This window comes from Mustela nigripes, chromosome 13 (assembly GCF_022355385.1).
Source record: "Mustela nigripes isolate SB6536 chromosome 13, MUSNIG.SB6536, whole genome shotgun sequence".
NCBI classification, from domain to species: Eukaryota; Metazoa; Chordata; class Mammalia; order Carnivora; family Mustelidae; genus Mustela; species Mustela nigripes.
This window is the reverse complement of record NC_081569.1, coordinates 6,477,370-6,490,904: the sequence shown is the minus strand read 5'-3', so window position 1 is coordinate 6,490,904 and position 13,535 is coordinate 6,477,370. Positions and strand designations below refer to the sequence as shown.

General features: G+C 54.3%; 1 protein-coding gene across 1 annotated transcript in view; it reads left to right on the top strand.

Moving 5' to 3' along the window:
* ACAN (aggrecan) overlaps positions 1-13,535 on the top strand; it is a 59,564-nt gene that overhangs the window by 43,539 nt on the left and 2,490 nt on the right. The window contains 4 exon segments of the mRNA XM_059371604.1: positions 1-2,695; positions 9,932-10,045; positions 12,902-13,060; positions 13,399-13,481. The exon segment at positions 1-2,695 is cut by the window's left edge and continues 348 nt beyond it. Coding sequence (XP_059227587.1) covers positions 1-2,695; positions 9,932-10,045; positions 12,902-13,060; positions 13,399-13,481 — 3,051 coding nt within the window.

The following is a 13,535-nucleotide window of genomic DNA, read 5'->3' as shown; positions in this document are numbered from 1 at the left end:
CCTTCTGGAGAAGGTCCAGAAGTCTCAGCCTCTGGAGTAGAGGACCTCAGTGGATTAACTTCTGCAGAAGGTCCAGAAGTCTCAGCCTCTGGAGTAGAGGACTTCAGTGGATTACCTTCTGGAAAAGGTCCAGAAGTCTCTGCCTCTGGAGTAGGAGACCTCAGTGGACTTCCTTCTGGGGGAGAAGGAATAGAGACCTCTACCTCTGGTATAGGGGACCTCAGCAGGTTGCCTTCTGGAGAAGCATCTGCCTCCGGAGTAGGGGACCTCAGCGGGCTACCTTCTGGAGAAGTTCCAGAAGTCTCTGCTTCTGGAGTAGGGGACCTCAGTGGACTTCCTTCTGGAAGAGAAGGTCTAGAGACTTCTGCCTCTGGTGTAGGGGACCTCAGCGGGCTCTCTTCTGGAGAAGGCCCAGAAGCCTCTGCCTCTGGAATAGGGGACCTCAGTGGACTTCCTTCTGGAAGAGAAGGTCTAGAGACCTCTGCTTCTGGAGTAGAGGACCTCGGTGGATTACCTTCAGGAGGGGAGGGTCTAGAGACCTCTGTTTTTGGTGCTGAGGATCTCAGCGGGTTACCCTCTGGAAAAGAAGACTTAGTTGGTTCAGCTTCTGGAGCCTTGGACTTTGGCAGAATACCTTCTGGAACTGTGGGAAGTGGGCAAGCTCCAGAAGCAAGTGGCCTTCCTTCAGGGTTTAGTGGTGAGTATTCAGGGACGGATCTTGGAAGTGGCCCATTCTCTGGTCTACCTGACTTTAGTGGACTTCCCTCTGGATTCCCAACTGTCTCCCTAGTGGATACTACCTTGGTGGAAGTGGTCACAGCTACCAGTGCAAGTGAACTGGAAGGGAGGGGAACCATTGGCATCAGCGGTGCTGGAGAAACGTCAGGACTGCCCTTCAGTGAGCTGGACATTAGTGGGGCAGTTAGTGGCTTCCCTTCAGGAGCTGAACTCAGTGGCCAAGCATCTGGGTCTCCTGATATCAGTGGGGAAACATCTGGATTCTTTGGTGTCAGTGGACAGCCATCAGGGTTTCCTGACATCAGTGGGGGAACATCTGGGCTTTTTGAGGTCAGTGGACAGCCATCAGGGTTTTCTGGGGAAACATCTGGAGTGACCGAGCTTAGTGGACTGCCCTCCGGACAACCGGATGTCAGTGGAGAAGCCTCTGGAGTTCTTTCTGGCAGTGGCCCACCATTTGGCATAACCGACCTCAGTGGAGAAGAATCTGGGATCCCTGATACCAGTGGGCAGCCATCAGGGTTGCCAGAGTTCAGTGGGACAACTTCTGAAGTCCCTGGCCTGGTTCCTGGGACCATGAGTGGCAGTGGCGAGTCTTCTGGAATTACATTTGTGGACACCAGTTTGGTTGAAGTGACCCCAACTATGTTTATAGAAGAAGAAGGTTTAGGGTCTGTGGAAGTCAGTGGACTCCCTTCAGGGGAGGCAGATGTCTCGGGCATATCTGGGATCATGGATGTCAGTGGCCAATCTTCTGGAGCAATTGACTCTAGCGGGTTGACATCCCAGCCTCCAGAATTCAGTGGCCTGCCAAGTGGAGTAGCAGAAGTCAGTGGAGAATCCTCTGGAGCAGAGACTGGGAGCAGCCCACCCTCAGGAGCCTATGACAGCAGTGGACTCCCATCCGGGCTCCCCACTGTGTCTCTTGTAGACAGAACTTTGGTGGAATCCATCACCCAGACTCCGACAGCCCAGGAAGCAGGAGAAGGGCCTTCGGGCATTTTGGAACTCAGTGGGGCCCATTCTGGAGCCCCAGACGTGTCTGGAGACCACTCAGGGGTTTTGGACCTAAGCGGGCTGCAGTCCGGGCTGCTGGAGCCCAGTGGAGAGCCGTCAAGTACTCCATATTTTAGTGGGGACCTTTCTGGCACTGTGGATGTAAGTGGAGATTCCTCTGCAGCCACAAGCACCAGTGGGGAGGCCTCAGGGCTTCCAGAAGTTACTTTAATCACTTCAGAGTTCGTGGAGGGTGTCACCGAACCAACTGTTTCCCAGGAGCTTGCCCAAATACCCCCTGTGACACATACCCCCCAGCTGTTTGAGTCCAGTGGAGAAGCCTCTGCGTCTGGGGAAGTTAGTGGAGCTACACCAAGGTTCCCCGGGGCTGGGCTAGAAGCGTCATCAGTCCCGGAATCCAGCAGCGAGACGTCTGTCTTTCCTGAGGCTGGGGTGGGGGTGTCTGCCGCCCCTGAGGCCAGCGGAGGAGCTTCCGGGGCCCCTGAGGTAGGTGAAGCCACCTCCGCCTTCCCTGAAGCAGATGTGGAGGGAGCCTCAGGCCTGGGAGTGAGCAGCAGCACCTCTGCCTTTCCTGAAGGCCCCAGGGAGGGCTCTGCCACCCCGGAAGTACAAGAGGAGCCGGCCAGCACCTATGTTGTGGGCACAGAGGCGTCAGGCTGGCCTTCGGCCACTCCGATGACATCTGGAGATAGGACTGAGGTCAGCGGAGACCTGTCTGGTCCCACGTCGGGGCTGGATGTTGTTATGAACCCCAGCGTCTCAGAGTCCGAGCGGATCCAGCAGACCCAGCGCCCTGCAGAGGCACCTCTAGAAATCGAGTCCTCAAGCCCCTTGCACTCAGGAGAAGAGACCCAAACCGCCCAAACAGCCACCTTCCCCACGGATGTTTCCGTCCCTACTTCTCCACGAGGGACAGATGAATCCGCACCAACCACTCCAGGTATGGTTGGGAATTTTTTTTTTTTCTCCTTTCAGTGTTTTTCGGGGAGTTCAGACTGTAGTGTAGTGAGAGACAGCGTCAATTCATACTCCTCTACAGGCCAGCTGTGTAGCCTCAGGCAAGTTTCTTAATCTCTCTGAGCCTTATCTGGAAGATAGGAAGAGGCAGGGGCCGGCAAACAGGATATAAATACATATCGAACAGGCACTTAGCATCTAACTTCGCACCCGGCCACACTTAGAGCCTCGTGCTTGCCCGGGTTGCAGTGGTACATCCCAAGAGCAATTATACGTGAGTCCAACTGTCTGTGCTTGGCACAGGGAGAGAGAAGGGGGACTCTTCAGATAGTGCTAGAAATTCTACTCGCGCCCCTTTCCCATGGAGTTCGTGTGAGAGGAGAGAATGGATTTGATGACATCTATGCCCAGATATTAACCTCATGTAGGGTGAAGACCTGCATGATGTAAAGACCTGAAGCGTCATGCTGGCTGTCCTGACTTTGGTCCCCACCCCGACCCCAGCACAGGTGCCTTCTCCGTACGACGGTCTCACTTTGACACAACCCAGGCACCGGGCACAGGAAGCTGATATTTTTCCTTTGCTTTTTGCCTGGGGCTCCCTTGGGGGGAAACTTGACCTACCGCGCCTGGCCCCTCGGCTCCCCAGCCCCCACTGCCCTGGGGCCTCTGTCCTTCTTCATGGGTCAAGCAGCCTGTGGGGCAGGTGAGGAGCCTAGGGCAGGGGGTCCTCTGATGGGAGGTGGCACCCCAGAAGGAGACGATGAGGATCTGCTGTGTTCCCTGAACACATCGAGGCCTGTGGCCATGAGGACATTTCCTCCTGTCCCATCAGCACCCTTAAGGGAACAGATGCCCGGTACCTCCAAGCCCGTATTCTCAGGGTGGTGTCTGCACTGCCACTGCGCCCTTACCCCAGCCTCTGCTCCAGAGTCTTTCCTAGAAAGGCTTCATTCCTCTGACACAGGCAGAATCAGAGCCATGAATCCTGGGGGAAAGTAGATCCCACGAGACTACCAGGGCCGGGCAGCTATCTCCTAATAGTCATTACATCATATACAAAGAAAGATTTTGTGTTTGCATATATTTACATATACGCAAATTAATAACTTGTAATATATTGCTCCCATCATGTAAATATGCTGTATACTTGGCCCTTACACTGGAAAGAGTCCGTGTAAGCAGGTCCTAGGGTGACTATGGATTCACTCTTTCCTCCACTGGGGTCGATCTCTGGCCGCACGGTGGAGCCATGAGTAAGAGCACTGTGGGCCTCGGTGGCCAGAGGGTGGGCTCTCCTTGGGCAGTCAGCCTTACCACCTAGGGGATAGTGTCATGAGGCCACGGTGACCGCTGGGACTCCAGCCGCATCCCTCCATCATCCACCCCATTGGGAGGGCAGAGCCCGTCCTCCCTCTGGGTATGGCTGGTGGAGAGCAGCAGGATGCCTGACCTGGGTGACATGTTCATGGACACTTCCTAAGTCAGAGAGGAACAGACTCAGGGCCCAGCAGGACTTCCGGGACAGCTGCCAGGACCGGAAACCCCTTGCCCTGGTGTTTGTATCTCCTGACACCTATCTCCCTTTTAGCAAGTCCTTTCTCTGACCATGTGTACCCCCACGGGGCTCTCTGCCCCCCACGATTCCTTCCCAGGCAGCTCTGTGGGTAGCTTGACAGTTATCCCCATCTGAAACGACAGCTCCTCCGAGGGAGTCAAATCCAGAACTGGGGTCTTCACTCACTTGTTTCACACGCTCCGCTAAGTAAGAAGCCCTCTCTCGAACACAGAATCAGCCGCTAGACTTCACTTGGGAGATGAACTTCAGAGCCGCTAGAATGAAGAGAGGTTTAGAAGTGGGGCTTGGCCAGCCCTCAGGACCTCATTTGTAATAGGCTCAAAGTAGTGGTTCTCAGCCTTAAGAACCTCCTGATGCCTGGGGTCCCACTGCCCCCGATTCTGATTGAAACGGTCCTGTGGCCTTGGCATTAGGGTTTTTTAAGACTGCCCCGGTGACTCCAGGGCGCAGCCAGGGCTGAGGATTAAGAACACCTGTGTGCAGCGTCCGGGGCCCCCCCCAAGAGGCATCTGTAAAGATTGCTTACCCTTCCCCATCTCTCTCGCCATGTTTAGGAAAAACTTTGTCATCTCTAAAGAGCAGGTGGTAAGGATGCTTCCAGAGGCCTGCAGATAGAGTCCCGCCTCTGCAGGTGACCCACTGTGATCTTGAGCTAGAACCCGCAAGCACTCAGAAGCAGCAAAATGTCGCATTATTCCTGTGGCAGTATTTGAATACTCGGGGTAACCTTCCACCTAGTAAATGAGGCTGGAGGTTGTTATGTAGCCCTTAAGAGAAAATACGTGACAATTGTCATCGTCTTGCTAAGTCAGCATTCCATAAGCAAGTTCTTGATAAATGAGTCATCTGCACTCTTGACGTCGAAATGAACATGTTTAGTGAATACTCAGATTTCCTAGCGATTGAAGGAGTAGGGCTACCTCCCTCATTCTGATCCACTTAAAAAGCAGCAACCTCCCCTCCCTCCCCCCACAACCTCTTTGCTGACATTTGTTGAGATTTCTGGCTCCAGCAGAACTGGTCTGAACATTGGTAGTTTAAAAGATCTTTTAAAAAATTTTTGTTAACTACCGCAGTAGATTCTGTTTTGCTAAGGTTGAGATATTCTGTTCTAATCAGATCTCAACATCCAAGTTTCCAGCAATCACTGGTGCTGGGTGGATTTCTCTAAATTCCTGGGTTAGGAGGGCATGAACTCAGAATTCAGTCAGCCTCTTTTCCGTCTTACTGACATTCTTCATTTTGTAGGCTTGAGGCTCTGATCTGTGATCTGACATTGTCTCTTCCCCTGGAGCAGGGAGGTTGGAATTTCAGTGAAATCTTAACCTCAGGGGGAAGGGGGATGTTGTCAAAGCAAGTGAAAATACAGGGTTACGAGTGCAAATACAAATCACACCTTCATGACACGACATAACCGAAAAGTCAATGGGCAGACTTGAACAGGGACTAGTCAACCCTTGAACAGCACCACCGGGGTTAGGAGTGCCAGTCCCCCACAGAATTGAAAATCTGCATATAAATTCTGACTCCTCAAATACTTAACTACTAATAGTCTCCTGTTGACCGGAAGCCTTAGTAATAGCAGAAAGTCAATTAATACTTAGCTTGTAGGTTATACGTACTATTTACTGTATTCTTATAATAAAGTAAGTTGAAGACAAGAAAATGTTATTCAGGAAATCATAAAAGGGGGGCTCTTGGCTGGCTCAGTAGGTAGAACGTGTGACTTTTGATCTCGGGGTCATGAGTTCAGGCCCCATGTTGGGCATAGAGCTTACTTAATTAAAAAAAAAAATAGAAAAAAAATCATAAGAAAGAGAAAACACGTTTACAGTACTGTATCGTAAAAAATCTGCATATAAGCAGACAACACACAAACCCATGTTAGTTCAAAGGTCAACTGTGACTGAATTTAAGATGCAGGATATTAAACTTACATTCAGGATCAAACTTTAAAAATATAAAAGACTTGATAGTATAATTATAGCATATTGGTTAACTTAATTATGTTTATTTAAAAGCAAACTGGAACTGGCAAATATGTTCTTATAAACCTTCTGTCAGTTGTGATACACCAGAAAGCAAGTGCATTTACTCAGTTCTGGCCATCTAATTGATTCTAGGTGTTTGCAGGTTGTAGGACATCCACTGAGTTAAGAAATTGTCTCTGTGCTTCTTCTGCTTCTTCTTCTTCTTTTTTTTTTTTTAATTTATGAGAGAGAGAGATAGCAAGAGAGGGAACACAAGCACAGGGAAGCTGGAAAGGGAGAAGCAGGTTCCCCGCCAAGCAGGGAGCTCGACCTGGGCCTCAATCCCAGGAAGCTGGGATCATGACCTGAGCTGAAGGCAGAAGCTCAACAACTGAGCCACCCAGGCACCCCATCTCTGTGCTTCTTGAGGGGATTTTCTTCCATGTTTGTCCAGGAAAGTTATGTCCAGGGTCAACACATACAGCTGCACAGGTTGTGCACTGAACAACTTGAATACCATTCATATATTCTTTATGATTGGCAACCCTTTTAGTTGGGTATCCTTTGAGTAAAATTACCTGCTGTCTTCATTCAGCCTTTTCCTGTAAGCCAAATAAACTCTCTTGTTTGGAGGTCCTTATTTCTGACATAAGCAAAAGCCAGTCAAGGCCTATTCAGGGGGGAGGCCTGAGCTCCCCAATTCAGATGCCAAAGTGATTATTTGGAAGTATCTTATTCCCCTCACCTTTACCGGGGGCTCTCCGTTCTTGTCTCCCCTAAGTTAGGTCCTGGTGCAGGAAAAAATCATCCCTTTTGGTTATAGCGGTGGGAAGAGGACTCAGAGTTCTAACCCTCCCCAGGGTCCCTGATGAAACAGTAGGGGAGCTCTTGGCCTGGTGCAGCAGGAATGATAGTGAGATACTGAGATCTAAGACTTCAGTGACCCTCTCCCTTCACAGAGGACAGAGGCCCAACTTGCAGCCTGAGTGTCTGATTCTTGCCTCTGTCTCTTCCAGGCTGTCTGCCCAGCTTACCAGCATGGGCAGGCTACGTCCTTTCTTTCCTTACCTGTACTCTAGGGCATATGACATCTGTGCCCTGGGACTGTTGGAAGGGTAAAGCATGTCGGAGCCATACTGTCTGGCTCAGAGAAGATTCATGAGAGAGATCGGTTCCTTCTCTCTCCTCTCTTCCTTCATGCAGTCTGCCCATGGCCCAAAGCCCTTTCAGTCCCCCCTCCTGCTGGCAGCCTGTCTGGGTCCCCACCCTCTTTGTGGTCAGCCCAGCTCACCTTCTCTCATGGTTCCAGAAGACGAGCAACATCCCATTTGCCCTGCACAGAAAGAGGTATGGGCACTGCAAGGCCGGAGGGAGAGGAGATGAGGCCTGGCAGATGTGAGCAGCTCACAAGAAAGCCCCACACAGAACGCTGGGCCCCCTTCCTGCAGCAGAAGGCCTCTCTCTACTGCCCCGCGGGCACCCACAGGCTCTGTGGTCTTCAGCATTCTGGCCCTCCTTCCCTTCTCATCTGTGAACCCTGGGCCCTGCACAAAACAGCTTCTGAACCCCGGGGGACAGGTTCCCTGAGTTTTGGGGACCGTCTCTCCCCTGCACCCTTCTCAGATCGGGTGCCAAAGCCAGGAGGAAAACAACAAGGTCCCCAGCCCCGGTCTCTGGGCCACCAGGGGGCAAGTTATGTGAAACATGCTTCTGGGACAAGGAAGGCCACCTGGCCCGACCTCCCCGGGGCCTCCGCCTCCTCTGCCCCTCCCCCATGGTGGGGTTGCCATCCAGCTCTTCCGCCCACAGGCCACTCCTGTCCCCTGCTCTCTACAACTGCTTTAGCGCCTCCGTTTGCTTAAGCCCCCCTCGCCCGGTGCTTCCCACATCCCGCAATGACGCTAATGGACACAAGAGAACAGGGGCTCCGTTGAGTAGCCCCCAGCTTCCGCCCGGCCCACCGGCCTGACCTATTGCTGCTACTGCTGCTGCTGGGAATCCAAGTGCATGCTGGGAATCCAAGTGCATGCTGGGACTCCTGTCAGTTCCTCCATGCATTTTGGTTTTGCTTGGAACAGTTCCGACCTTGGAACTGTTGGTGTCTAATCCGTGGCGCACGCTCCCTGAGATGAAGCTACGAACTCCGTGGGAACAGAAAGATACCTGAGGACCTGAGATTTTCAGGCCACCCACTCCCCAAACCTATCTGGTCCAGAAGACGTCTACTGCACACCAGCTAGCGAAAAGGATCCACAGGAACGTACTTTAGCCTTCTTAAGAGGAGATGGACTTTAAGGTCTAATCTGCTGTCCTAAGAGGTGGGAACTAATCCTGGAAGGTGTTTAGGCGCTGATCACGTGGACACCACCTATAGACATGTTGGGTCCTGAAGGTTGTGTGAACACAGCTGCGTACATCAAGGCTTAGCCTTGTATCATGATGCCCCAATGGCCAGTGGCACCCATTCATTGCAGAATCCTACTGATCTGGGGAGAAGAGCTTCACAATACCTTCTATCATGTTCCCAGAGGAAGGTACCCAGAGAAAACCAGCAGGAGCCTTTGTAGTAGAAATACGAAGACAGTAAGAGACTCCCAGGTTCCTGGCTTCTCAGAAAGAGGCAGAAAGACCAGATTAGAGGATTCACTTCTCACCTTGGCCGATGGATGAAAAAATGGAGGCCAGTGGCTTACCAGTTCCAGTCCCACAAAGAAGTTGGATCAGAAAAAACGTCTTGGGCCAGAAGAACAGAAGGGAGGAAGAGTCTGCCTGGAAAGAAGAGGTTGATGGGGACCTGCTCTACCCCAGGGTGGGGGTTGGCCACTTAGTAAGTGGCTCACCAGCTTCAAATCTTAGTCTCCCACTGGCTAGAAAGGAACCTGTCTGAAAACTGAGACTCACTGGAGATGTCCACGTTCTAGGGCCCTAAGCTGGAAGGAATATAGGAAAATGCTGCGCTGGTTTCTCTTCCTTCCCCCAAGAGAATGATGCCAGCCTCACCTTTATAAAACAGAATTTGATTTACTAGAGATGGAGGTGTCTGCAACTCCCACAGATGGAACGAGTCTCGGGCAGATGGCCCCTGCCACCATTTTCTCATGGTTCTATGGGATCCATGCTGCTGGGAATCCAAGTGCATGCTGGGACTCCCGTCAGTTCCTCCATGCCACCTCTGGCTTGTTTGTGCCTTGCCCTCTTGCCTCAGTTCATAACTACAGAGGAAGATCGGAAAATAAAAGCTCTAACAAGCTCCAGACGCTTAGCTTCCGGTGTCCTCGCTCACCAGCGTCACGTTGCGAGCCAGCTCAGACACAAAGCCTCTCGAAATACTCACAAAAGAAAGCATCTCAGAGGAGCTGGGTGCTCAGTCTTCCAGTGGGCGTTCGCCTTCAGAAGCCCCAGATCTCTCCACCCACAGGGAAACCTGGCTCCAGGGCTCCAGGGTTGCCAGTCAGGAATCACACACATCCAAGAAAACCCGGGTTGGATCTTTGGCTCAGCGCTCCAATATGGCGGCAGCAGCAGCAGCAGCAACAGCTCTTAGGAAGTCCAGCCACCCCTCCCAGGACTCTGGAGAGCAGCAGGGCTGGCCACCCATAGGGCACCTGCGATGCTTGCCAAGCTAGAGCTGCCGGCCAGAGTCCTAATGGTGGCCCTTGGTTTCTTGCAGACATTGACGAATGCCTCTCAAGTCCTTGTCTGAATGGAGCCACCTGCGTGGACACCATCGACTCTTTCACATGCTTATGCCTTCCCAGCTACCGAGGGGACCTGTGTGAGATTGGTACGGCCGTCTCGGCTTCAGCTAATGTTACTAACTGCCGCACCCTCCTCCTCTGTCTCCCTTCCTTCTAACCACAGGCGCTCGGCCCTGGCTGGGGCCGGCACACTCAACCCGGACAGCCATTTCAGGGGCCCCCACTGAGAAGTCTGCCTCACTCACTCCCACTCTTCTTGCGGAAACCCTCCTCTGGGGCATTGGCTGATCTGACCATAGGAGAGACGTGCCAGCCTGTGCTCTGGAAGGTGGGGTCCTGGGGGATCGTTAAAACACGGACCTTCTTCAGGGCTTCCAGACCACTGATAGCACCTTGAGGTCGGTGCGTGCCTCAGACCAAAAGAGGACAGAGCTGATCCCGTGCACTCGTCTGGAAGGAAGCTGTGGGTCACAAGCATGTATCAGCCTGCTGTATTGCCTGTGGGACTTTTGTGGCCCCTCCATGGCCTGGGGAGCCACCAGGCCACGCTGGCCATGCTACCTCATTCTTCTCTGGCAAGCGTTCTGTTTTGTCTGCCTGAGAGCTCTGTGTCACCAGCATGACATGCATGGGCAGGGGCTGCTGCATGTCAATTTCTCCCATCACCAGTGACTGCTGCCATGTCAATGCCACTCCTGGCCTGTGCTTCCTTTTCCCTGCCCTTGTGCAAGTCGAAAGGCTGGCCAGAGAGAACAGAGCCTCGCTGCAAGGGATGGGGGCTGAGTTTCCCCTCTTGGGCCTTGCCAGCCCCTTCACTTCTGCACCTGGGCCAGGCTCGGCCAAGGAAGGCGTGTGCCAGGAACTTCCCTGAGCCTCGCACCCCCTGTCCCCGGCACTCCCTCACTCTGGTGCTTCTAGTTTCCCCCTGCCATGCTCCTAGGCCTCAGAGTCATCCCAACCCAGAAAGGGGGAGATGGCACTTGTGATTACTAGTAGCAATAACTCACACAGACCTAGAAGCATGTAGGGGTTCCAGACCATTTTCTATGATCGCTCAAGTTGGATATCTCAGGAGCTGCCAGAAAGCAAAAGAAACTCCTGGGAAGTGTCCCTTTGGTCCTAAGCAGTCTGGGGAGGTAGCTTGGGATTGCATTTTCCTTCCAGGCACTGCCAAGCTTACAGACTGTTGGAGGAACTTAAGGTTTCTGGAAGAAAAGGCCTGAACCTCCTTCCTTCCCAGCAGCCTCCCACACTCCTCCTCCACCCCTAGACACAAAGAAATTAAGCATGGGGTCTTGGCTGCGGGGAAGAATGGAGGGTTATAGGATTCTCTTCCCAGGATGCCGAAATGTTTGCCACAGGGGAGGAGTGTCTGGCACATCTGCTCCTGGACACCTTCCTAGGGAAAGAGGTGCTCTGCCCAGCGTGGAGGCAGGGCCCCCACCGGGCTGTGTGCTCCGGTGGGCCGCAGAGATGGTGCCGGTGTCGCCCGACTAAGCAAAGCAAGGCTCCATTTCTTCTGCCATTTCGGTCTGCCAGGTGCTTTGCGGCTTGGCTCCGGGCCCACTGCGCCTTCCAGCCTTGCTGGAATTCTGTTCCTGCTTCCCCAGAGCCTCCATCCTGCATGCCCTGGGCCCTCCCAGAGCTGTTCCCGCCAAACCCCCCACCACCACCCCACCCCTGCCCAGGTTTGCCTGCTCAGCCCAGCTTGTTGCCCCGACAGCCCTGGAATGCCGTCTCTCGCCTGCTCAGGTGCCTAGCTCCCTCAGACACCTTGCCACCTTCTTTCCAGACCTTTGCCTTGCTCCTTGGAGGAGGCATGGGCTACAGGGGACCAGCGGCCTCCTCCTCAGCCCTCCTGCTGCTCGGCCTCTTCTCCTTGGGCGCCTGGCCTCCACGCGTTCTCTGTCTCAGCCTCCCGGAGTGTCTCTCTGCCTAGCATCCACCCCTTCAGCTAAGCTTCCTCCCCCTCTGGTTCTGGTCCTCCCTTCCCGGGTCAGCCAGACTGTGGGTCGCACCCAGTAAGGGAGGCTCCATACAGCCTGAGGGTTCCCAGACCTGCCCTCGGGCCCCCAGGCCCAAGGAGCACCCCTTCCCCTGGGAGGCCCCAGGGGAAGGAGGAAGAGAGGGTCTGGGAATTCCTTCTGTCCCATGGGGTACCGGTTGATGGTTAACAGCTAGCTCTTGAGGAGGAAGAGGGAGCCCTGAGAGGTAGCATCTGCCGATCTCTGAGGAATTTACAGCTCCTGATGTGGTGTCACTGAAGGCAGAGATGGGAAGTCGCAGTCCTATGATTCTCCCAAGCCTGCGGGAGACTCTGTCTGTCCCTCCGGCCTGCTCCAAGAGCTCCCTCTCCTTCTCCTGAACTCAGAACCCATTACCCATTTAGGTTTGTGAGGAGAGAAGCTCCCCCCTCTTCTCACTTGTCACCAAGAAATTAACAAGCAAGGCCCCTGGGTCGTGGACCCCCAGTTGGCTTCCTCGTCCTCCAAGAGGCCGGTATCCTGTGCCCAGCCAGGGCCAGCTCAGATCGACAGATGGAGAGCCCGAGTCTTCTGTAGACCCAGACCGGACTTATTTCTGCTCCTCTCTGCCACCCAAAGTGCCATTTCATGCCCCCAGCAATGCCTGCTGCTGGTCCCTTCACGCGTTCCCCACAACTCCCCCCTCCCCCCTTCAACCTCGACACCTCCCAACTTCCACCCCGCAGAGCAGGGATCCCGACAGGAGAAAAGCTTGGGGGGCCGACATCAGGGAAAGATGGTGGGAACATACCCAGAGCCTCTGGGGCTCCAGGGCCGGGCCTTCCTGGCTCCCAACTCAGGGGCGGACCTGGAAGGCGGGGTGAACGGAGGCAGCTGGCATACGACTGGACTGGCCGCACCAGACACCCCCAGGCGGCCCCGGGGCCTCTCCCTTCAAGCCCCTGACCTGTGTTGCAGACCAGGAGCTGTGTGAGGAGGGCTGGACCAAGTTCCAGGGTCACTGTTACCGCTACTTCCCGGACCGCGAGAGCTGGGTGGATGCCGAGAGCCGGTGTCGGGCCCAACAGTCACACCTGAGCAGCATCGTCACCCCCGAGGAGCAGGAGTTTGTCAACAGTGAGTGCGGAGGGAGGAGTGGGGGGTCTCGGGGCCGGCAGGGTGGGGGGCGGGGAGGGAAGGAAGGGGGTTTCCGCCCCCGGGGCTGCGCCCCGAAGCCGCAGACTAACCCTGGGGAGTGGGTATCGCCAGTCCCTGCCAGCTTGGGGGCTGGTCCGAAGCACACTCCGCACGTGTGTATGCGGAGACCCGTGTCAGGGCCGTAGAAGCAGGTGGCCTGGTCCTAGGAGCCCACCCGCCTTATGCCACAACCCCATCCCCTCCGGCTCTGTGCGTACAAGTTCTCAGACACCCTCGGGGTGTCCAGCGCCGTGCCCAACCCTCACGCCTCTCTCTAGACAACGCCCAAGACTACCAGTGGATCGGCCTGAATGACAGGACCATCGAAGGGGACTTCCGCTGGTCAGACGGACACTCCTTGGTGAGTTCTGCCGGGGAAACTGGGGAGAGTTGGGGGCCCCGAGGAGAGGAATAG